Raw genomic sequence first — 23,970 nt, forward strand, 5'->3', positions numbered from 1 at the left:
TTGCTGCCATCTGGGGAGTGAAACAGTGGATTGAAGATCTCTCTCTCTCTGCCTCTCTGTAACTCTGTCTTTCAAATAAATAAATAAATCCGGGCAGAAAAAGAGCTTTCTCTCTCTCCCTCCGCCCCCAAGGAAATAAAGTAAACAATAAAATAAATACACCATCAGCAGAATTTTGCAGAGGGATCCAAAATTGATCAAGCCATGTGGTAAAGCAGGTTAAGCTGCTGCCATCCTATAGGAGAACCGGTTCTAGTATTGACTTTTCTGCTTCCCATCCTGCTAATGTGCCTGAGAAGAAGGTGACCTAAGTATTTGAGCCCTGCTACCCACATGGGAGACACTGATGGGGTTCCTGGCTCCCAGCTTTATCCTGGAACAGCCCTGGCCATTGCAGTCATTTGGGGAGTGAACCAGCAGATGGAAGACCTCTCTCTCTCTCCCCCTCTCCCTCCTTCCCCCTCCTTCCCCCTCCCTCCCCCTCCCTCCCTCATTCCCTCCTTCCCTCCCTTCCTCCCTCCCTCCCTCCCTCCCTCCTTCCCTCCTCTTCCCACTTTCTCTTTCTCCCTCTCCCTCTCTCTCTTTTCCCTTTCTCTATAACTCTACCTTTCAATTAAACAAATAAATCCTTAAAAAAATTTTGGTCAAGCCTCTGGAGCTGACTTCAGTTTGCAAGACATACTGAAGACAAGTTTTAAAAAAACTTGTTAACTTTAAAAAGTTCATGAAAAGGGGCCAGTGCTGTAGCATGGTAGGCTAAGCATCCACCTGTGGCACCGGTATACCATGTGGGCACCAGTTCAAGTCCCAGGTGCTCCACTTGTGATCCAGCTCCCTGCTTATGGCCTGGGAAAGCAGTAGAAGATGTCCCAAGTGCTTGGGCCTCTGCACCTGTGTGGGAGACCTGGAAGAAGCTCCTGGATCCTGGCTTCAGATCAGCCCAGCTCTAGCCCTTGTAGCCATTTGGGGAGTGAACTACAGGATGGAAGATCTCATTCTCTGTCTCTCCCTCTCTCTATAACCCTGCCTTTCAAGTCAATAAATAAATCTTATTAAAAAAGTTCTTGAAAAATGCATATGATGAAAAGCATAAATTTCAAAAAATGTTTGCACTAAAATAAACTTTTCTCTTAATTTCATTTTTCCACAAACCTTTTAAGGTACCCTTATATAATTCTAGAAGCCAGACTACTGGATGTTCTATTGGGTAAATGCTCCAGGTTCTACACAGATGAATGGGAAGAAATAAGGTGGGGTAGAGGCGCTGTAAATTAAGAGGCTTAGATAGTATATCAAAGTGTTTTATTTAAAAATTTATTTATTTAGGGGGCTGGTGTTGTGGCTCAGTAGGTAAATCAGCCAGAGCTGGGCTGATCCAAAGCCAGGAGCTTCTTCCGGTCTCCCACATAGGTGCAGGGGCCCAATCGCTTGGACCATCTTCCATTGCTTTCCCAGGCCATAGCAGAGAGCTGGATCAGAAGAAGAGTAGCTGGGACTAGAACCAGCATCTATATTGGATGCTGGCACTGCAGGCGGCAGCTGTACTTGCTACGCCACACCACTGTCCCCTATATCAAAGTTTTTAAAAACAGAGAAGGCTAAACTGTAATATGAAGGAATGCATATGTAAGTGAAATACCAGAAAAAGTGCAAGCTAGTGATTATGAGGTAGTCATTATTTTGAATAGAGTAGGTGATTGTGGTTGGGTCAGAGTCGTGGGAGGACTTGGGGAGTGGGTGAAAAATTCTTTCTCTTGACCTAGGTAGTGGTTACAAGGATGTTCAAATGCCTTATAATCATTCCTTAAGCTTTATTCAGTATTTGTTTTGTGTGGTTTTCTGTGTTTTGTGTTTTAGTTTACTATAAAGTAGCTAAAGAATTTTTAGGGTACCATTCTTTTGTCGCTTATACTTACTTATATTTTAAGGCAGCATTCACTCTAGAGTAAAAGAGGCGAGGAAAATGAAGGCTCACCTGTTCACTGAGAAATTTGCAGTGTGAACCTCTAGATGAAAGTTTGGCTATGGGATTTATAAACAGCAAGCTATCAAAGTATTGCTGGGGTTTTCTTTTTTAAGAATTCCAGGTATGCCTCACTGTGTAACAGGAGCAGTGCTGAAAGATTAAATGCAAGTTCAATTTTTATAAATAGATGCAGTTAAATACTCCAAGTTACTTCATCGTTTCAGGGCTGCTTCCTAGAGCAAACTTGACACTAAAACCAAGACCTAAAACCAAAATTACATCTAAAATTTAGTACATATTTTATAATCATAAGTTTGCCTTCCATTCAGGCATCAACAGTAACACTTTAGTAGAACCCTAGGAATGTGATAGGGCACTGAAACTTGGGGGCTGCTAATGGGATTTGCAGAGTGACTGGAAATGTGTTTAAGGCTGTCCTAAAGAAAGCTGCCTTTTTTTTTTTTTTTTTTTTAAGGGAAAGCGTTTATTGGGGAAACCCGACAGACTGGCGAGAAGGGGCAAAGAAGAAAAAGAGGGAGAAGGAGAGTATAAGAGAGAGATCAGTAGAGAGGGAGAGAGGACCACGTGTTGAAGAACAGATCCTCTTAAACCTTTGCCGGGGGATCAGGCAGGGAAGTAGGAGCAGCGAATCCCATTAGGGTGGGAGTGGAGCTGACACCGGTGGTTGGGCCATGGGGTTACCTGGCTTCCAACTATGATGGCAGGGACTAGAGCCTAGGATGATGTCTGGGGTGTAGACTGCGCCATAGATAAGACTGCCATTTTACTAACATTCCCCTCCTTTTGTTTTTTATAAAGCAAGAGTTGTATGGGATTATATTAGCCTCAAAAGTCTAGGAGGGGTAGAGGGATGATGATCTGTCTTTAGAGCTACTTCCTGCTGACATGGGGTGACAAGGTACTCTCTGCTGGCATGGGGCGATGTCTCACGCCGCTTTCTACTGGGTGGGGAGCTGAGTATGTCCTTGTAGCAGCATTTGGTTGACTGGCTGGTGAAGACCTTGGTTCGTTCCATTATAAACTCCTGTAAACACTTAAATACGGTAGAATAAAAGACAGGGTGCGAATAGCAACCAGTGGTCCCAGTAGTGGCATTAACCAAGTAATGAGAGGATTTCATAGAGGAGAAGAAATGAGTGGGGGAGGGTCTCTGGACCCTGGTAAAGACTGTTTGATGGACAAGACTGGGAGAAAGGCCACTCATATTTTGCGGGTAGAGGGGTTTGTCTGTAAAGAAATTCTGAACAATCCTACAACATTAAGTCAGGGAGAGGACTGTCAATATACGCAGGTCGGGAGTAGAGCCATTGATATTGGAGTAGAGGGAGAGCTGCCTTTATCTACTTGATTCAGTTCTTCATGGCATGTTTTCACTGGCACTCTGTAAGGGATGTGAGCATCCCAAGTGGCACCTTAGCCTGCTGTGCCACAATGCCCATCCCTACAGTTTGTTTTAAAATACATCTGCATAGACCATCTGATATAAATGTGCCACTTAGTTTCAACCTTAACTCCAGGGGCAATGAGCTATCTTAATAAAGCATCCAAATTCTATGGTGGTCATCTAGATAGCCCACACTACAGGAGTTGCCACTGGGACTTCAACTCTCTGATTTGACTAACATTTGCTAATTATCATAGTGAATGTCGTCAGTGAATTGGATTTTTCTTGGTAATACGAATGTCTTACCAGTTAGCAAAATGAATATTATAAGTTGGTGCTGATTAGGGAAGTTAAAGTATCCAAAAGTGGAATTTACCAAAAAGTGACTTCCTATGCTTGCATGAAGAGGGACTAAGAATCTATTAAGGTCTTTAATTTCTTCAGTTTGATTGGTGCTAGAGACTTAATTCCTTAATTCACCTTTGGTTAGGAAGGTTTCTGGTTGCCTGATGTGACTCCAAAGGCAACAGAGCCCTACCATTGGATGCTGTCTCGAGTGAACTTTTGCCTTGAGTGAACCTTTCTTGCAAGTAAGGAAACAGCTGAAAGGAGAGCGAGCTGGGACTTAATCAAGCTTCTGTAGTAGTTTGTGTGACTAGTTTATGTCTGCTCAGTAATGGAAAGTCTCTAAGAATTTGATCTGTGACTTGCTTTCTTTGCAGCAAGATTGTGGAAGAAGAGCTAATCTTTACCCACACCAAACTTTTCTCAGGACAGCTGTTACAGAACCCATGAGTTCTTTGTGATCAAACTGGCTTAGATCCTGCATGATTCGGCTTATCTCGTACCTCTCTTGGCTTGCCTTGTACCACTTCTCCCTCGCTCCTTACATCTTAGACCACAATGGCCTCCCTGTTTCTTCCATTGTGCAAGCTCCTTCCCACGCTAGGACCAGATCTAGGGTGTCCCATTTGCTGGAATGCTTTTCTCCTTCATAAATTTTTTTCTGCCTTTTAATAAATAAATATGTGGTTTAAAGGGTAATAAACAACTGTGCTCCTACTATCCTGCTTAAGAAACATATTTCTAATATTTTTGCAGCCCCTTGGGTCACCCTTCCATATTGTACTCCCCACCCTGTATCCTAGAGGTTACCTCTACCCTAATTTTATGTTAATCATACTCTTGTTTTCCTTAAGAGTCTTACCACATGTGTATGAATTGCTAAACAATATATTATATTTTACATTTTCCCAACAAGATTTTATAATGAAAAACTTCAAAGAAAGAGCAAATATGAACATTTTATATGCCTACCATCTATATGCTGTTACTAAAATTTTACCATACTTTCTTTCCATCAGTTAATCTTATTTTTTCAAAAGATTTGTTTGTTTATTTGAAAGCCAGAATTATGCAGAGAGATAAGGAAGAGCAGAGAGAGAGAGAGGGGTCTTCCATCCGCTGGTTCACTCCCAAGATGGCCGCAATGGCCGGAGCTGCACTGATCCAAAGCCAGGAGCCAGGAGCTTCTTCTGGGTCTCCCACGTGGGTGCAGAGGCCCAAGGACCTGGACCATCTTCTGCTTTCCCAGGCCATAGCAGAGAGCTGGATGGGAAGTGGAACAGCCAGGACTCAAACCGGCGCCCATATGGGATGCTGGCACTGCAGGCGATGCCTTTGCCTATTACGCCACAGCGTCGGCCCCAGTTAATCTTATTTATTTTTAAAAAAGATTTTATGTGAAAAAATTAGGGAGAGAGAGCGTTTCCATCCACTAGTTCATTTCTCAAATGGCCACAATGGCCAGGACTGGGCCAGGCAGAAGCAAGGAGCCAGGAGCTTCATCTGGGTCTCCCATGTGGTTTTCAGGGGCCCAATACTTAGGCCATAATCTGCTTTCCAGGCCATTAGCAGGGAGGTGGATCAGAAGTAGAGCAGCTGGAACTCGAACCAGCGCCCATATGGGATGCCGGCATTGCAGGCAGCAGCAGTTCATGTTCTGGCTGCCCCTCTTCCAATCCAGCTCTATGCTTGTGGCCTGGGAAAGCAGTGGAAGGTGACCCGGGGTACTTGGGCCCCTGCACCCATGTCAGAGACTTGGAGGAGGCTGCTGGTTCCTGGTTTTGGATTGGCCCAGCTCTTGCTGTTGCAGCCATTTGGGGAATGAACGAGGATGGAATATCTCATTCTCTGTCCCTCCCTCCCTCTGTCTGTAACTCTGCCTCTCAAATAAAAAAATCTTTGAAAATCTTAAAAAAAAAAAAAAAAATGAGGGGCCAGCACCGTGGCTCACTTGGTTAATCCTCTGCCTGTGGTGCCGGCATCCCATTTGGGCTCCAGGTTGTAGTCCCAGTTGCTCCTCTTCCAATCCAGCTCTCTGCTGTGGCCCGGGAGGGCAGTGGAGGATGGCCCAAGTGCTTGAGCCCCTGCACCACATGGGAGACCAGGAGGAAGCGCCTGGCTCCTGGCTTCGGATTGGCGCAGCTCTGTCTGTTGTGGCCATTTGGGGAGTGAACCAACGGAAGGAAGACCTTTCTCTCTGTCTCTCTCTCACTGTCTAACTCTATCTGTCAAATAATAAAAAGATGGAGTGAATATATATACTTAATTATTTGTGCATTTTATGGTATATAGATTTTACTTCAAATGAAAACAACTAAACCAATAACAAATTCTACTTGATACGCTGAATTTTTTAGGGGGAGAGGTATGATTTTTTTTTTTTTTAAGATTTGTTTATTTTATTTGAAAGAATTACAGAGAGAGGGTGAGGAAGAAAGCAAGAGTGAGTGAGTGCGCCTGTGCAGGTGAACTTCCATCCGCTGGTTCACTCTCCAGATGGCTACAATGGCCAGAGCTGGGCTGATCTGAAGCCAGGAGCCAGGAGCTTCTTCTGGGTCTCCCATGTGGGTGCAGGGGCCCAGATACTTGGACCATCCTCTGGTTCTTTCCCAGGCACATTAGCAGGGAGATGGAATGAATGTGGAGCCGTTGGGACTCTCTGTAACATGTATGTGGCCTAAAACTATGAGTCTTTCACATATAGCATCTTTCAATCAGTCTGTATTTATATACTATGTTTTGTTTGTCCATTCTCGTATTGATGGGAGCTTGGCCTGTTTTCCAGTTTTGTCTGTAATGAATGGAGCTACTATTAATATTCTTGTATGAATGTTTTTGTAGACTTATGTTTTCATTTCTCTTGGGTAATACCTAGGAATAGGACTGATGGAACATAGAACAAGCATATGTTGAGTTTAACTAGCATTAATTAGCATAACTAGACATTTTTTCAAAGTGTTTATACAGTTTTGCACTCCTACCTACAAAATATGAGAATCTAGTTTCAGCACATCTTCAACAGCATTTGGTGGTGTCAGTCTTTTTAATATTAGCCATTCTGGTGGGAGTATAGTGGTTACTTTGTGAGGTTGTACTTGGTTTTTATTTATTTTGCTTTGTTTTGACATTTCAAATCTGTATTTGACAAAGTATATTTTAAAGATAGGCTATAGACAACAATAAAAATGGACACATCCACAAGCAGAATCTGGTAAAGCAGCCATCAAAGAGTTTTAACACACTCTGAAAGTAACATTAAGCAGCCAGAAATTTTAATAATTATATGGACTGAACATCACAATTAAGAAGCTTGACTTGGGGCTGGCACTGTGATGCAGCAGGTTAAGCTCTGTCTCTGGCATCCCATATGGGTGCCAGTTTGAGCCCCGGCTGCTCCAGTTCTGATCCAACTCCCTGCTAATGCTCCTGGGAAAGCAGCAGAGGATGGCCCAAGTGCTTGGGCCCCTGCACCATTGTGGGAGACCCAGAGGAAGCTCCTGGCTTCAGCCTAGCCCAGCCCTTGCTGTTGCAGCCACTTGGGGAATGAACAAGCGGATGCAAGATTTCTCTCTGTCTTTCTTCTCTACAGCTCTGACAGCTCTGACTTTCAAATAAATAAATCTTAAAAAAAAAAAAAAAGATTTAATGAAGATTAGAGGCAAAGGACTGTTCATACTAAGTCTTATAGAATTCTTATTTTTAAAACTGTGTGTATATATTTTTTTACTAACTTGTAACAGATGGTTTTATCTCCATTTTTAAAAACTTCATTTTGAATTAATTTGAGTTACAGAAACATTGCAAAAATAGTACAAAGAATTTCCTTATTTTCCTCACCCACTTCCTCTAATGTTAACACTTTACATAACCACAGTGGAATTAACAATAATGAACAATGAACAATTATGCTATATTATAAAGTCGACTACAGACCTTATTAGAAATTCGCATCTTTCTGCTAAAGCAATCTTTTTTGTTTGTTTCAGGATCCTACCCAGGATCCCATATTGTGTTGAGATGTTTTATCTTCTTAGTGTCCCCTGGTCAGAGACAGTTTCTGTCTTTTCTTGTCATTCACAATTTCTTTTTTTTAAGATTTTATTTATTTGAGAGGCAGAGTTACAGAGAGGGAGACACAGAGAGAAAGGTCTGCCTCCCCCACACTGGTTCACTCCCCAGATGGCTGCAGCTGCTAGAGCTGGGCTGATCCTAAGCCAGGAGCCTCCTCCAGGTCTCTTACATGGGTGCAGCGGCCTAAGCACCTGGGCCATCCTCTACTGCTTTCTGTGCCACAAGCAGAGAGATGAATCGGAAGAGGAGCAGCTGAGACATGAACTGGTGCCCATATGGGTCGCCAGCACCACAGGCAGAGGCTTAACCCACTATGCCACTGCGCCGGCCCCTGAAGTTATTTTTGTCAAACATACCTCAGTTTAGATTATCACATGATTGCTCATGATTGGACTAACTTTTAAATTTTAGCAAAAATTTAAAATTGTGTCCTCTGTGTACCATATCAAGGAATTCATGATTTTATATCTTAACCACTGGTAATGTTTACCATTTATTTATTTATATATTTAAAGAGAACAGATTGCATGTACTTCATATATATAGTCTTCACACTTGATCTTAGCCAAAAGGCTGAGGAGTGATATATACTTCCCACACTCTCCTTTCCTTTCTCTCTTCTCCTTTTTTCTATTTTTCTTTTAATTTTTGCCATGACATACTTTCAATTTACTTTATAATGACAAGCTTAATTATCTTGAATTCAACAAATAATAAGTAGAAAGACTACTGTTCTTCAGGAGTATAGACAAGGGCTATAAACCGTAATCAAATTTCAAGAAGTTCATGTCATTCCTGAGCATTGTGTTTTTTTACTCTATATATTAGTTACCACAAATCAGAGAAAACATGTATTTGTGTCTTGAGGAATGGCTTTTTCACTAATCATAATGGTCTCTAATTGCATCCATTTTGTTGTAAAAGACAGATTTCATTCCTTTTTATTGCTGAGTGGTATTCCATAATGTATGTATGTGTATATATATATAATATTATATACCACCTTTTCTTTAGTCATCAGTTTATGGACATCTGGGTTAATTCCATATCTTAGCAACTGTGAATTGAGCTGCTATAAATATGGGGTACAGATACCTATTTCATAAGCTGATTTCGTTTCCTTTGGGTAAATTCCCAAGAGTGGAATGGCTGGGTCTTGGTAGATTGGTCAGTTGGTTAGGTTGGTGTCTGCCAGGTTTCTTCTCTGTAAAGTTGTTAGTTTTTCTTTTGTACTTAGTATGTATCTTGGGGAAGGTATTTTGAGATTATGTAAGTCTGTTCTCTGTTTCCTTTCTTATTTTTACATTTACTCATTGGAATTCTAATATGAGAAACAGCTGTAGTTCCTTCTCCCCAATTTATTTATTTACTTGATCATTTATTTTTGTTAGTATGGTCTCATAAATAGCAATTTCATTCTACAGTTTAAAATCCAATACTGTGGCCAGTTGATTTTTGACAAGGCTACCAAGCCCATTGGATGAGGAAAGAATAGTCTCTTCAGCAGATGGTGCTGAGACAAGCGGTTAATGATATGCAACAGAACAAAGTTGGATTCCTAAAAAAATTGACAACCGAAACATAAGAGCTAAAACCATTAGAGGAAAATGTAGGAGTAAATATTCATGACCTCAATTTGGAACATTCTTAGGTTTGATAGCAGAGGCATGGCAAAAGAAATTAAGTAAATTAGACTATGTGAAAATTAAAAATTGTATGCTTCAAAGGACACCAGCAATAAAGTCAAATGGTAAACCACAGAATGGGAGAAAATATTGGCCAATCATGTTTAGTGAGGGATTAATATACAGAATAAGGAACTTATAAAATAAAAAGTCATCACAACTCAACTTAAAAGATCAACAAAGGACTTGAGTAGACATTTCTCCAAAGAAGATGTGTGAGTTTATGCCCAACACAGTCTTAAGGAAATGCAAATCAAAACTGCAATGAAATTCACACGTACTAGGAAGGAAGGCTATATTAAAAAAATGATTACTAGAACTATCATTCATTGCTGGTAAGAACATAAAAGTACACAGCCACTGTAGAAAATGGTTTGGTAGTTCCTCCAAAAATTAATCATAAAATTGCCATATAGCTCAGTAATTCAACTGTTAGATATATACCTAATAGAAATGAAAATAGGCACTCAAACCAATAGTTGTTTGTGAATATTAATGGCAACACTGTTTAAAACAGCCAGAAGGGAAGAACAGCCCAAAGGTTCATCAACAGATGTGGTATATCCATAAGATGGAATATTATTCACCATAAAAATAATTAATTACTGATTTATGTTACCTTGGATGAGCCTCAAAAATATTAACTGAAAAGCCAAAACACAAAATGCCACATATTGTGTAATTCCTTTTGTATTAAATATCTGGAATAGGCAAATCCATAAAGACAGAAACCAGATTAATGGTTGCCAGGGGAGGAGAAGGGAATGAATAGAAGATGATTATATAAAGGATATTAGTAGTGTTCTTGGCAATGGAGAAAACTAGAAACTAGAGAAATGTGGTGTATGTACAAAATGTCACTGAATTATGAACTTTAATATGATTCAATGTATTATGTCACCTCAGAAAATATGTATCTAATACTGTCATTGCCTTCTTGCTTAAATTTTTATAGCTTAACAATTAGGACCTCCTTCATGTTGATGCCTGTATTATTTTGACAAACCCACATCTATTTTTAAGCATTTCCTTTGTGATACAACAAGATGTTCCATGATTATCTAGTGTATTTCCTGTTCCAGCTCTAAAGTCAGCTGCTTCTACAAGGACCCCTGGTGTCTTTCATAGGAAAATGCTGTTTAGCAGCCAAGATTTGGATGTTGGGTGTGCTTATTTCTAGAGTATCGTTTGCTTCTAGGCCCCCTTAGCAGACAGAGCTCTGATGTCTATGTATGTATACTAATCTGTACACACGTAGGCAACCCTATTTCTTAATTTCTTTATTTTATTTATGAGGCAGATAGAGAGCTCCCATGTGCTGGCAGAGCCTGGACTCCAACCCAGGTATTCTGATATGTAATGCAGACAACCCAAGTGGTATCTTAACTGCTAGGCCAAGCTCCTGTCCTCACAACTGTTTCTTTATATTCCTCTCTGTTTATAATGACGCCTGTAATTCCAAGGTACCACTGGAATTTAGTCTCTTCTTTTTCCTTACTTATTAACTTCTTTCTCTAGTAGCAAGAGAGATTTCATTATCTTCAACATATTGCTTATTTGTTCATTTTTAGTATACATATAAGGTACTTTCAGAATTACTGTGAAAAAATATCTCTGCAAGAGGTACATTTATTGGAGTAGACATTTGCTTGGCAGTTCAGACTCCCACATCCCACACTGGAATATAACCCCCAGCTTTGGCTCCTGACTCCAGCTTCCTACTAATGGCAAACCTTCGAGAGACAGTGGTGATGGCTTGAGAATTTTGGTTCCTGCCTCCTATGGGTTAAATACTCAGCTTCTGGCTTGGGCTGTTGCAGGCATTTGGAGTGAACCAGTTCTTGGGAACTTGCTGTATATGTCTTTTGGTCTCACAGGCTCTGTGCTTCTCTATCTTTCTAATAAATAAGTAAATCAATATTTTAAAAGGAAATAGGTATACTGACTTGATTATATAACATTTATATATAATTCTTTTGTCTTTGGCCTTGTAGTATTCTAAGTTTCTACTTTCTATAGTTATTTAGATTAGCTCTTTTCTTCTCTCATGAGGCCCTTCAGTGTAGTTATATTACTGATTTGTAATATAGTAAGATTAGTTTTAGTGTTTATATTCATTATGGATTCTGCCCACATTCTAGTTGATCTTCATTGTTTGTTTATTTGGGAGTATGTTAAGGAAGTGTGAAATAAAATTAAAACTACTGTGGGGGGCAGGCACTATGGCGTAGTGGGTTAAAGCCCCAGCCTGCAGCTCTGGTTTCCTATATAGACACCAGTTCGAGTCCCAGCTGCTCCACTTTTGAACCAGCTCTCTACTATGGCCTGGGAAAGCAGTGGAAGATGGCCCAAGTCCTTGGGCCCCTGCACCCACGTGGGAGACCTGGAAGAAGTTCCTGGTTCCTAGCTTTGGATCAGCTCAGCTCTGCCCATTGCAGTCATCTGGGGAGTAAACCAGCAGATTGAAGACACCCTCTGCCCTGATTCTACTCCTCTCTGTATCTCTGTCTTTCAAATAAATAAAATAAATCTTAAAAATAAATAAATAGGCGCCGGTGCTGTGGCACAGCAGGTAAAGCCACCACCTCCAGTGCCCGCATCCCATATGGGTGCCAGTTCAAGTCCTAGCTGCTCCTCTTCCAATCCAGCTTCCTGCTGATGTGCCTGGGAAAGCAGTAGAAGATGGCCCAAGTTCTTGGGCCCTTGAACCCACATGGGAGACCCGGAAGAAGCTTCCAGGTTCAGATCAGCACATCGCCAGCTGTTGCAGCCAACTGGGTCATGAACCAAAGGATGGAAGACGTTTCTCTCTTTCTCTGCCTCTCCTTCTCTCTTCTATGTAGCTTTGAGTTTCAAATAAATCAATAAATCTTTCTTTAAAAAATAAAACTGTGATTTTAAAAGCTGTACAGAAAGACATGTCTCAAGACACATTACGTCCTCATCTCTGCTTTCCTGTTCTTTCTTTTCTAGCCTTTTCCGTCTCACCCCAGGTAACTATTCTTTTTAGTTTCTGATTTTTCCTTCCTGTATTCCTTTTGCACCAATTAATATGTGTTTTATACCCCTTCTTTCTTATACATAGAGTAGCGTACTATAGATGCTTCTTATGCTTTGCTTTTTTCTTTCTCTTCTTGAAAATTACTTTTTATCAGTACATAGAGATCTTCCTGGTTCTTTTTTTATAGGTGTACAGTACTCCATTTCATTGACATACCACAATTTTTCAGCCCCTCTCCTATGTATAAGAATCCAGATTGTTTCCAACATTTTCCTGTTGTTGGAGGTGTATCTTCAAGGTAGATTTCTAGAAGTGAAATTACTGGGTCTGAAGTTAAGTGTGTATGTAGTTTTGTGAGGTCTTGTCAAAATTCTCTGTTCCCACCAATAATATTTGAGAGTGCTTGTTTTCTTACAGCTTTGCTAACTGAATACCTTGTTTCATTTTAAGATTTTTCCAGTCTGATCATGAGAAATAACATCTCAGTATTGATCTTCATTTCTCTAAATATGACTGAGTTTGAGTATTTTTTCATGTCTGTGACTTCGTTCATCTCCCCCCCAACCCCCAATGTCTTTTTTTAGATTGGGCTTTGGTTCTTTCCCCTCCATTTAAAAGGATATATACCAGGAGTCTTAGCTTTTGTCTGCAAATATTTTCTTCTACTTGTCAGTTTTACTTTGATTTTGTTTATGGTGTATTCCTAGTAGTTTTCATTTTTTATCAGATATGGTTTACTTACCATGCAGTTTACCTGTTTGAAGTTTACAGTTTAATGATTTTTAAGATTTTTCACAGAATTGTATAGCCATCACCACAATCGTTTCCATCACCTGAAAAGAGACCCTGACCCATTAGCAGTCACTCTTCAGTTTTCCCCCACGTCTCCCCTCCTCTCAACCCTGGACAAACACTATGCTACTTTCTATTTTTATAAATTTTCCTATTCTGGACATTTTCTATAATATGTGGTCTCTTGTCACCAGCTTCTTTTATTTGGTGTATTTCCAGGGTTCATTCATGTATAGTATAGCTTGTATTATTAGTACCTGCTGCTTGCTTGATGTATTTTGAGAGAGAGAGAAGAATGGAAAGAGAGCTCCCATCCACCGGCTCACCCGAGATGCCTCAGCCAGAGCTGGGTTGGACTAAAGCCAAAACCAGATACTCAGCTGAGGTCTCCCATGTGGGTGGCAGGAACTCACAATCTGTATTAGCAGGAAACTGAAATCAGAAGTCAGAGCTGGGACTTGAACCCAGGCTCTCCTATGTGGGATGTAATGCATCCCAACCCGTGTCTTAAATGCTGGACCAAATGTGTGCTCTTTCATTCCATTTATTGCTGATTACTATGCCATTGTATTGATTTACAATATTTTATGTATACATTCACTAACTGATAGACAGTTGGTTTTTTTTTTTTTTTGCATCATAAATTTTAAAACATTTTTGTTTATTTTTTTAATTTGAGAGGCAGAGAGAGAGCTTTCATCCATTGGTGCGCTTCCCCAATGCCTATGATGGCCAGGCTGAAGCCGGGAGCCAGAAATGCAATCCAGGTCTCATTTGAGTGGTAGGAGCACAGTTGCTTAAGGTGTCACCACTTCCTCCCAGGATCCACATGAGCAGGAAGGTGCAGTCATGAGCTGGAGCTGGGTATCTAAACAAGGCTCTTCAGGATGAGAATAGGCATCTTAACCCTGAGGCCAAACTACCATCCCTGGCTATTACGATTAATGCTGCTGTGAACATTCATGTACATGTTTTTATACATATGTTCTCATTTTGCATATGGTGTTTCTGTCATGTGAGTTATTGTGTGTGTACAGATTTCATCAGTCTTTTATTGCCTCTGGATTTTTTTTTTTTTAAGATTTATCTTATTTATTTGAGCAGCCAGGACCCAAACTAGCATCCATATGTGGTGCTGGCATTGCAGGTGGCGGCTTTACATGCTATACCATAACACTGGCCCCTTTTCAATCCTGCTGCTTGCTAATGCTCTGGGAAGGCAGCAGAGGGTAGCCCAGGTGTCCGGGCCCCTGTCACTCACTCGGGACACCCAGGTGGAATTCCTGACAACTGGCCGTGGCCTGACCCAACCCTGGCTGTTGAAGTCATTTAGAGAGTGAATCAGTGGATGGAAAATCTGTTTCTCTTGTTCTCCCTTTCAACTACATAAATAAATCTTTAAAAAAAATCCTTCTTTATGCCAGTGATATGCTACCTTTGTATATAATAAATTGTATGTTTATGGGTTTATATATGTGTGTGTGTGGGTTTAATGTATATATGTGATATGTAGATTCAATGCTGGACTTTCCATTTTGTTATAGTCTACTTGCCTATTAATGTACTATTTTAATTATAGAGGTTTTATAATATATTTTAATGTCTGGTAGGGCTAGTCTCCCCTTCATAATTTTTCCTTAGTGTTTTCTTAGCTCTTCTTGCATATTTGTCTTTCCATATGAAGGCCGGTATCTCGTGTAACACCATGAAATGCATTGTTGGCAGTTTCATTGTATTCACATTATTGCACTGAATTTAAAAATTAACTCTGGGAGAACAGACATCTATAATGTTGAATCCTGAACAAGAATAGATGTTGTTCTAGTCTACATTCTTGTTTTTTAGGAGTGTGTTAACACTTTTCTTATATACGGTTTACACTTTTCATGTTTAATTTTTACTTTTTTAAAAATTTTATTTATTTATTTGAACGACAGGATTAGAGAGAAACAGAGATCTTCCACCTGCTAGTTTGCTTCCTAAGTGACCGCAACAGCTGGAGCTGGGACGGTTTGAAACCAGGTCCCCCATCTGGGTACAGGGAACCAATCTGTTGACCATCCTCTGCTACCCTCCCAGCACATTAACAGGGATTAGAAGTAGAGTAGGCCAGCACCGCGGCTCAACAGGCTAATCCTCTGCCTAGCAGTGCCGGCACACCGGGTTCTAGTCCCAGTCGGGGCGCTAGATTCTGTCCTGGTTGCCCCTCTTCCAGGCCAGCTCTCTGCTGTGGTCAGGGAGTGCAGTGGAGGATGGCCCAAGTGCTTGTGCCCTGCACCCCATGGGAGACCAGGATAGCACCTGGCTCCTGCCTTCGGATCAACGCAGTGTGCCGGCCGCAGCACGCCGGCCGTGGCGGCCATTGGAGGGTGAACCAACGGCAAAGGAAGACCTTTCTGTCTGTCTTTCTCTCTCACTGTCCACTCTGCCTGGTTAAAAAAAAAGAAGTAGTAGTAGTAGTAGTAGTAGTAGTAGTAGTAGTAGAGTAGCCAGGACTTGAATAGCACAGCTAGCACAGGAGCTTCAGCCACTACACTATGGCACCAGCCCCATTAAATTTAATTCTAACTTTTAATCTTCCCTATTATATTAGTTGTGTTTTTCTGTACCCCTATGTACTCTTATTTGTACATATTTGTATGTTAATGTTATATTCTGCCACTTCGTTGAATTCTTTTGAGTTCTCTTTTTAAAAAAAAAAAAAAAATTTTTTTTTATTTATTTGAAAGGCAGAGTTAGAGGGAGAGACAGAAAGAGAGAAAAAGGTCTTCTATTTGCTAGTTCACTCCCCAAATGGCTGCAATGGCTGAGGCTGGGCCAGGTCAAACCAGGAGCCTAGAACTCCATCTGTGTCTTCTGCTGGGTGGCAGGGACCCATGTAATTAACAGGGAGCTGGATCAGAAGAGGAATGCCCGGACTCAAACTGGTACTCATACAGAATGCTGGTGCCGCAGACAGTGGCTTAACCTGCTGTGGCACAACAGTGCCCTTTAGTTATTTCATCATAAATAATTATTGCATTTCTTTTCTTTTCTGCAGATATCAAATTACTAGTATGATTTCTTTATATTGGTTTTATTTTTGAGTTTTTTTTTTTTTTTAATTTATTTGAAAGGCAGACTTGTGGGGGTGGGGGCAGAGAGAGACAGAGATCTTCCATCTGCTGGTTCACTCCCCAGAGGGCCACAACAGCTGGAGCCGGGCCAGGCCAAAGCCAGGAGCCAGTAGCTTCTTCTGCGTCTCCCACATGGGTGCAGGGGCCCAAGGACTAGGTGCATCACCTAGGTACATTAGCAGGGAGCTGGATCAGAAGTGGATCAGCGGGTCTTGAACCTGCACCTATTTGGGATGCTGTCTCTCTCTCCCTCTCTCCCTCCCCCCCCCCTAAAATTCTGTCGTTCAAATAAATCTTCAAAACAAAATTTTATTTATTTATTTATTTGAAGGGGAGAGGTGGGGAGAGAGAGACAGAGAGAGATATCCATATTTCCATCTTCCATCTGCTGATTCACTCCCCACATGGCAGCAGTGGCCAGAGCTGGTCCAGGCTGAGGCCAGGAGCCAGGAACTCCATCTGGGTCTTCCATGTGGGTGACAGGGGCCCAAGTACTTGGGCCATCTTCTGCTGCTTTTCCAGGTACATTAGCAGAGAGCTGGATCAGAAACAGAGCAGCCAGCTCTCTGATACAGGATGCCAGCTTTGTAAACAGTGGCTTAACTCACTGAGCCACAACATCAACCCCGAATTAATTTTTCTTACTATATTTTGTATTCTTTCTCTTAGAACAAGTTCTAAATTTTAATGATATATAGCCATATGCTTGCTATCCAGAGTAAACAGATACTAAAATTTTTGTCATAGTTTCATATTTGTATTTGTCATATTTAGAAAATGTAGATGAAGTCATATAGATACCTATAGATATATTTGTACAGATATATCTGTGAAGGATACATAGCATTTGTTGAATATAATCTCAAAATATTATATAAATGTTTATATGGCTTATTCAGCAACTTTCTATTATAACTTCATATTTTTTAAGGTCTCTCCATGTTGGTATCTGTACTGTTTGTTTATTTAACCAGCTAAATAGTGTATCATTATGCCATTATGCCATAATTTATTTGTCTCCCTTTTGAAGACTTTTTTTTGATACTCTAAACAATAGTGCAGTGAATATGTTTCATTTTTTTCTCATGCAACATGTTTTCAGGATACATACATAGAAATGGTGTTACCAGGTCTGAGGTCAGAGGATGCTCCTTTTTTAAACATTTATATCCTTTTTATTTCTTGAAAGACCATGGCAAAATTGTTAGCTGTGCATCATGGCATGGTTTTGCAGGAAAGATCTTTAAGTTTAAACTGATAATACCTTCAGTGTCCCTAAATGTATCGTTTTGCCTTCTCTCCTAGCGCCAGTACATACCTGTGAAAGTGAAGAGCAAGGCCTTCTGGATCTTCCTGTGGGAGTATGCCATGATGTATGTGGGAAGCCTAGTGGTAATCGTTTGCCTCTCCTTCTTCCTTCTCAGCTCCTGGGATTTCATTCCCGCAGTCTACGGCTTCATGTAAGTTATGACCTCATTAGAAACTGTGGACACTAATTTGGTTTTCGTAGCTCCAGCTGGAATCAGAGGCACAGTAACCACAAGGAACATGTATAACAATGGACTTGAAACTCTGAGGCACATCAGAATCAGCCACAGGACTTGATAAAACCCAGATTGCTAGACCTGCCTCAGAGGTTCTGATTAAGTAGGTCTAGAGTAGGCACCAAGAATTTTCATTTCTGAAGTTTTCAGGTGCTGCGGATCCTGCTGGTCCAGGGAAGTCAGTTTGAGGACCACTGCCAGTGCACACCGTGGATCAGAGGGATTAATGAGCCCTCTTGAGGAACATTCAAAGCAACTACCAGTCTCTGATTGGGAGATATATTCCTGTACTGCAGGGGGGTCCTGACAGTTCTTTGTAAGATTTATTTATTTTATTTGAAAGGCAGAGTTACAGAGAGGCAGAGAGAGAGAGGGAGAGAGAGAGGTCTCCCATCTGCTGGTTCACTCCCCAGTTGGCCACAATAGCCAGAGCTGCGCCGATCTGAAGCAAGGAGCCAGGAGCCAGGACTTGGGCTGTCCTCTACTGCTTTCTTAGGCCACAGCAGAGAGCTGGATTGGAAGTGGAGCAGCTGAGACTGAAAATAGCATCCACGTGGGATGCCAGCATTGCAGGTGGTGGCTTTACCCTCTACGCCACAGCACCGGCCCCGGTCCTGACAATTTTAACATGAAGCCTCCTGCAGTATGTCATCCTTTAGATAAAATCCAAATGGGTTTGCAGAGCTACAGGCTTACCTGAGTGTATATTCATGAATTCCACAAACATTTCCATGTGCCACTCTCTGTGGAGACTGAGGAGTTGGGCACTGCCCAGGCCTTAAGCCCACAGCCATGGTCTCAGACATTTAAACCTGTCAGAGGAAGGAAGGGTTCTGGAGTGGCAAAATCCCCATTTGAGATTCCATGCTGCCGACTTGTGTTAGATACTGGCTGAGCATGGCAATGAGTCACTTGCAGTTCTCTGTGCTCTGCCTTGGGTGGGAATTTGTGATGCCTGGTGAAGAGCTTTTCCTGGCTTTCTGCTGGGCCCCCACATTCTGTCCTTGACCTCATTTCACAGCAAGAAGCAAAGACTTACCCGGAGTAGAAGCCTTGGTCAGGGAGATCTGTGAGCCGTTGCGTGTCTCTCCCTCTCCATGCCCCAGTCATTGCCCTTTTAAATTGTGAATTGAGACCAATTTAAACTCCATGTTTTTAAAAGAGTCAAAATTTTAGCAATCTTTGGTTTAACATAAGTTTCCCAGTTACACCCTGATTTTTCAAAAGGGGTCTGGAGACCCTGTGAATCCTAGCCAGAACCTGCCAGGGTGTCCTGGAGTCCCAGAAATCTCACTGCAGCCTCAGGCACTCAGTCCTCTGGTTCCTGCTGTGGGGAGGTAGATGAGATCTTTGAACTTGTTCTTCTAGGCAGGTCTTGAAATACTCAAGAGTGTTAACTTAAAACCCCATTCCTCCTTTGTTACAGTACTGGGTATCTCCTGATTTAAAACTGTTGAGCAATAGAGGGGAACTGGTCTCTTATTTCTCAGGTGAATTCCTGCTTCGTTTCAGATTTGTTTGGCTTAGCTAATATTTGTTATGTTATCATTCCCTGCCTTTGTGTTTATTAATTACCTTCATCCGGGGAACCTCGAGAGCCCTTCACAGCCTGCTCTCTGTAAGGAGAAAGTCATCCTTGGCTGCCCAGCAGTTAAAGTCTTCAGGAGAAAACATGACAAAACAGACTCTTTAGGGGCCAGCACTGTGGCATAGTGGGTAAAGCCGCCGCCTGCAGCACCGTTTTCCCATATGAGTGCCGGTTCGAGTCCCAGCTGCTTCATTTCCGATCCAGCTCTCTGCTGTGGCCTGGGAAAGCAGTGGAGGATGGCCCAAGTCCTTGGGCCCCTGCACCCGCATGGGAGACCTGGAAGAAGCTCCTGGCTTTGGATCAGCGCAGCTCTGGCCATTGTGGCCATTTGGGGAGTACAGCAGCGGACAGAAGACCTCTCTCTCTCTGTTTCTCTCTACCTCTCTGCCTCTCTACCTCTTCCTCTCTGTAACTCTGCCTTTCAAATAAAAAATAAATCTTTAAAATCAAAAAAAGACCCTTTATAACTTTGCTCTCTTTTTTTCTCTCCCCCCCTTTTTTTTTCTTAATTCCAGACTTTCTGTTCCAGATCTCACCCCAAACATTGGTCTCTTCTGGTACTTCTTTGCAGAGATGTTTGAGCACTTCAGCCTCTTCTTTGTGTGTGTGTTTCAGATCAACGTTTTCTTCTACACCATCCCCTTAGCCATCAAACTAAAGTAAGTGGTGGGACCGGCTGCTGCTTGTTTGTGGACCCCTAACCTCCTGTGACCTTACAGCTGCCCTTTAAAACCTGCTGTCAGGTGTTCTGCACTTCAGCTCAAGAGCTCCTGCCTTCAGCCACCTTGGGGTACCTGTGGCCAGGGCCAGCAGTGGGGAGTCATAGGCAGTGCAGGCTGCAGGCATGGTGATTTGCAGCCCTCAAATTTCCCCCTGGCCTCGCTCTGAGGTGCTGAAACCCACTCACTGTTTTGGACAAGAACAGGGATTGTACTGGTCTCTGTCTCCCCTGCCCTACCCCAGAGAGTACCCTGTCTTCTTCATGTTTGTCCAGATTGCCACTATCCGCATCACTTTTTTTTAAGTGGATCTGATTGGATGTCCTCTGTCAGCAGCCCAGTGTCAGTTCATCCAAGGGACTCAAGAGCTCTGCTCAATCTTCTGGTTTCCCTAAAAAGGAGATTCTCTGTGGAGCTTGCTTCTTCAATGAGAGACCTAACACATGCTGAGCCTGCCCTACCCCAGCGGCATTCTCTCTCTCTGAAAAGTGATCACACCTAACCCACAGCCTTAGAGAGGTGGAAGCATTTCCCCAGAGCCATACAGCTAGCAAGCAGTAGAGCTGGAAGTCAGCCCTGGTTTGTCTGGCTCCATTCTGAATCCCCGCTCGTCCCCCTGTGCCTCACCGTGCTCCTGAGGTTCCAGCACTTGTGTAGCATCCAGAAATGGTTCCATTATTGTAGCCTCAGAGAAGCTTCATCTTTGAAAACCTTTATCAGCTGAGCACCCAAGCACCCTGTTCAGGTGGCACTGAGGAGGACGTGGATCTGGCCTCTTCCTGTTAGCTTCCCTTTAGTACTTGATCAGCTCCCAGAGGAGTACTGAAACTGAGCTCATTAACCACCCCCACCCCAGTCCCTCCCCGGCCCTTCCCAGCACTGCGAAGCATGTTAAGCACTCAGGAGAGCAGTGTGGGTGGTAGCCAGGGGCTCCGCTGCCATGGCACTGCTTACGAGCTCAGCCATCTCAGGACCTTAGTTTGCACCTCTGTAAGTGTGGTGAAGCATTAGCTGCTTAGAGGAGACTGGGATACTGTGAAGATCGTGTGAGGTGATGCAGAAGAGGTTGTCAGTAGATGGTTTCAGTAGATGGTAGCCACTGCTATGACTTATGACTGGTTTAAAACTGTAGTTAAAGATAATGATAACTCCAGTTCCAGTCCTAAATGCTGAAAATCTCTGTGTAGCCCTCAGTTCTTTTTGGATACTCAGGGCCAGCAGACTCCACTGACCATATTATCCAAAGGAAAAGCATTGGCTAGGAGGCCCTTCCTGCTCTGGGCCCAGTTGTCATAGGGGCCTCAGGCAAGGGAGGCTTTCAAATTACCCCAACAAGCTATCATTTAAGTCCCCTCATAAAAAAGGCTGACTTCATTTGTTTTCTTCCTCATAGCTGGGGGGCGGGTGGGGCTTGTTGATGGGAATATCACTTGGGGCTGTTTCTCTGGAGTTTACAGAGCTGGCCCTTCTCACCATCTCTGGCCTGGCCTATGCCTTGTGTGTAGCAGAGCCAGACCCTGCCTGGTCCAATGGGGTATATTTTTGGTTCAAGGAGTGGGGGTCAAGAGTGTCTGGAGTAGGTCTGGTTGCTGACCTCTGTCTGTCTACCCCCCACACCCTAGGGAGCACCCCATCTTCTTCATGTTCATCCAGATTGCTATCATCGCCATCTTTAAGTCCTACCCGACTGTGGGGGATGTAGCCCTCTACATGGCCTTCTTCCCTGTGTGGAACCATCTCTACAGATGTGAGTACCCCTGCATTTCCCCACCAGTGGCACACTTGTATAAGCCAGGCCCCTGAATGAAACAGCCAGAGAAAAGCGGACCTCATAGACATTTCCTGGGCCTTTGCTGTGTTGATAGCGCTAGGGGAGGGGCAGAGGCGTGAGGCACAGCACCCTTCCCCCAGGACCAGTGATGATAATAACAAATAACTGCTACTTATTGAACATTTGTTGTGTAACTGGCCACTGTGACTCAAGGAATGTTACATCCATTAGATATTTTATCTTTATACCAGCCTTTGAGGTAGATATCCTCATGGGAAATTGGAGGTGCAAAAAGGTAGACACCTGTTCAAGACTGGTAAGTGGAAGAGCTGAGATTGGAATGCAGATCTCTGAGCTTCTACCTCATGCAGTCTGGGCTTTCTGGGATGATGGAACTGACGCTTATCTGTGTAGTTCAGCAGAGTAGCCATTAGTGTGACTGAGAAACTGAATTTTAAATTTAAGGGGCCGTGTGTGTCTTAACTTCCATATTGGATAGTGCAACTGTAGACCCTGCTGCACCAAGGGTTCTTGGAAGACAGATGGACGGCGCTAGATTTCCTGCCTTTGTGAAGGCCCCTCTCGCTCTCCCTGTCCCTCCTCAGGAGGTGTCTCAGCGCTGACCTTTCTGTGCCCCACAACTCCCAGTGCTTCCATCGGCGGACTCTCAGTCCTCTGTGATGGTTCTTTTCAGTGTTTTGAGGTTCTCCTAAGGTCAGCTTATATGATGATTCCTCACCTCTGTGTCCCCAGCACCCAGGATCGAACCTGAGCAGATGTTTGGGGGAGGGGTTTTTAATGTTTTAAACATTACCATCAGCGTCCAGCGCCGCCTGCTTCTCCACAACAGAACAGGGAGGGGAGCTGTTGAACTTTCCTTGCCAGCTGTGGGTGCAGAGTAGGCGTTGGGAATGAACTCAGGAGGTTCAGACTTTAAGACAGTCTTTGTTGTTGTTTTGGGGTTGTCTGGGTGTCAACCAGGAAGTGAAACTGGCCAGCTGCCAATAAAAAACTTGCCTGTAGCAGGCAGCCTCTGAGTGCAGGTAAACAGCCCAGTGGGCGGACCAAGCGTGCTGCTGCCGCAGGTGACAGCTTGGTGGGACAGGGACTAGTCTGGCCTGATTGGGAGCAGGAAGCAATGTCTTCTGCCTGTGACATCTGCATTGCCCAGACAAGAATCACCCAGTCTAGTGAGCTGAGAGTCAACTTGGTGCCCACTGGCAGAGTGACTAGTGACAAATCACAAGGCCACCAAATCATATAGATGTGCCCAAGTTTGTGACAGGGTGGGTCTTGGGGGAACATTGCTCTCTTTTCCCAAAACTGGAATGTTTATTTCTTGGCTGTCAATCCCACACGGGCATTCTCCCTCAGTTAATATCTTTCCTTTTGGACTGCTGACCACGGTCTACAGACTGACGGGTCTGAATCCTAGCTTTCCTACTTCTTGCTGCATGCTCATAGGCAAATCATTTAACCTTTCTGAGCCTTTGATATTTTTTCATCTGTTAAATGAAGAGAGTGTCTTTAATGGATGTTTTAAATTTGAGAAAGAATTATGAAAATAGCAGAGCAGTTATCATCAGTAGTAATAATTCAGGAAGCTTCCTGCATAATTCCATGATCAAAGTTTTAGGCTTGGTAGCCAAAGTAATTTGAATAAACATATTTTTCAAAACTTGAAATAAGCTATTTTATGCCCTCTGGCGTCATGAGGCACAAAGAAGAAGGATGGAGTTTCCAGAACTGGGTGATGTAATGGATGTCCCTGCAGGCTGTGGGGCCGGCAGTCTTTAGGCTCAGCATGTCGGGTAGCAGGGAATCTGCATGCTTAGAGTACCTGTTTGGGGCTTGACAAGGTGATTATTACACTCAGCCAGAAGTATCTTCAGCCCTGATCTGTGGGACCTATGCGGAGACTTTGAGAAATTTGTAAGCCTAGAATGAATATGTTTAATGTGGGTAGG

The 23,970-nt window shown here is 42.8% G+C and overlaps 1 protein-coding gene and 1 long non-coding RNA gene across 7 annotated transcripts in view; one reads left to right on the forward strand and one right to left on the reverse strand.

The window, feature by feature from the left end:
- Nucleotides 1–23,970, forward strand: part of PIGU (phosphatidylinositol glycan anchor biosynthesis class U) — a 113,119-nt gene that overhangs the window by 71,602 nt on the left and 17,547 nt on the right. For all 4 annotated transcript variants that reach the window (XM_002710794.5, XM_070051934.1, XM_070051935.1 and 1 more), the window contains 3 exons: nucleotides 17,687–17,841; nucleotides 20,029–20,172; nucleotides 21,855–21,979. In XM_002710794.5, coding sequence (XP_002710840.1) covers nucleotides 17,687–17,841; nucleotides 20,029–20,172; nucleotides 21,855–21,979 — 424 coding nt within the window. The remainder of the gene's footprint in view (nucleotides 1–17,686; nucleotides 17,842–20,028; nucleotides 20,173–21,854; nucleotides 21,980–23,970) is intronic.
- Nucleotides 16,689–21,077, reverse strand: LOC108176607 (uncharacterized). Of its 3 annotated transcripts, XR_007919646.2 has the most exons (6): nucleotides 20,860–21,067; nucleotides 19,501–19,583; nucleotides 18,965–19,039; nucleotides 18,622–18,737; nucleotides 17,700–17,897; nucleotides 16,689–16,919 (listed from the first exon to the last, which is right to left on the reverse strand). It is a non-coding gene; the product is annotated as an uncharacterized lncRNA (long non-coding RNA). The 3 variants fall into 3 exon arrangements; XR_007919645.2 differs by having other exon boundaries at nucleotides 18,965–19,583; nucleotides 20,860–21,077; XR_001793261.3 differs by lacking the exon at nucleotides 19,501–19,583 and having other exon boundaries at nucleotides 20,860–21,065.

This window comes from Oryctolagus cuniculus, chromosome 11 (assembly GCF_964237555.1).
Source record: "Oryctolagus cuniculus chromosome 11, mOryCun1.1, whole genome shotgun sequence".
Classification (NCBI taxonomy): domain Eukaryota; kingdom Metazoa; phylum Chordata; class Mammalia; order Lagomorpha; family Leporidae; genus Oryctolagus; species Oryctolagus cuniculus.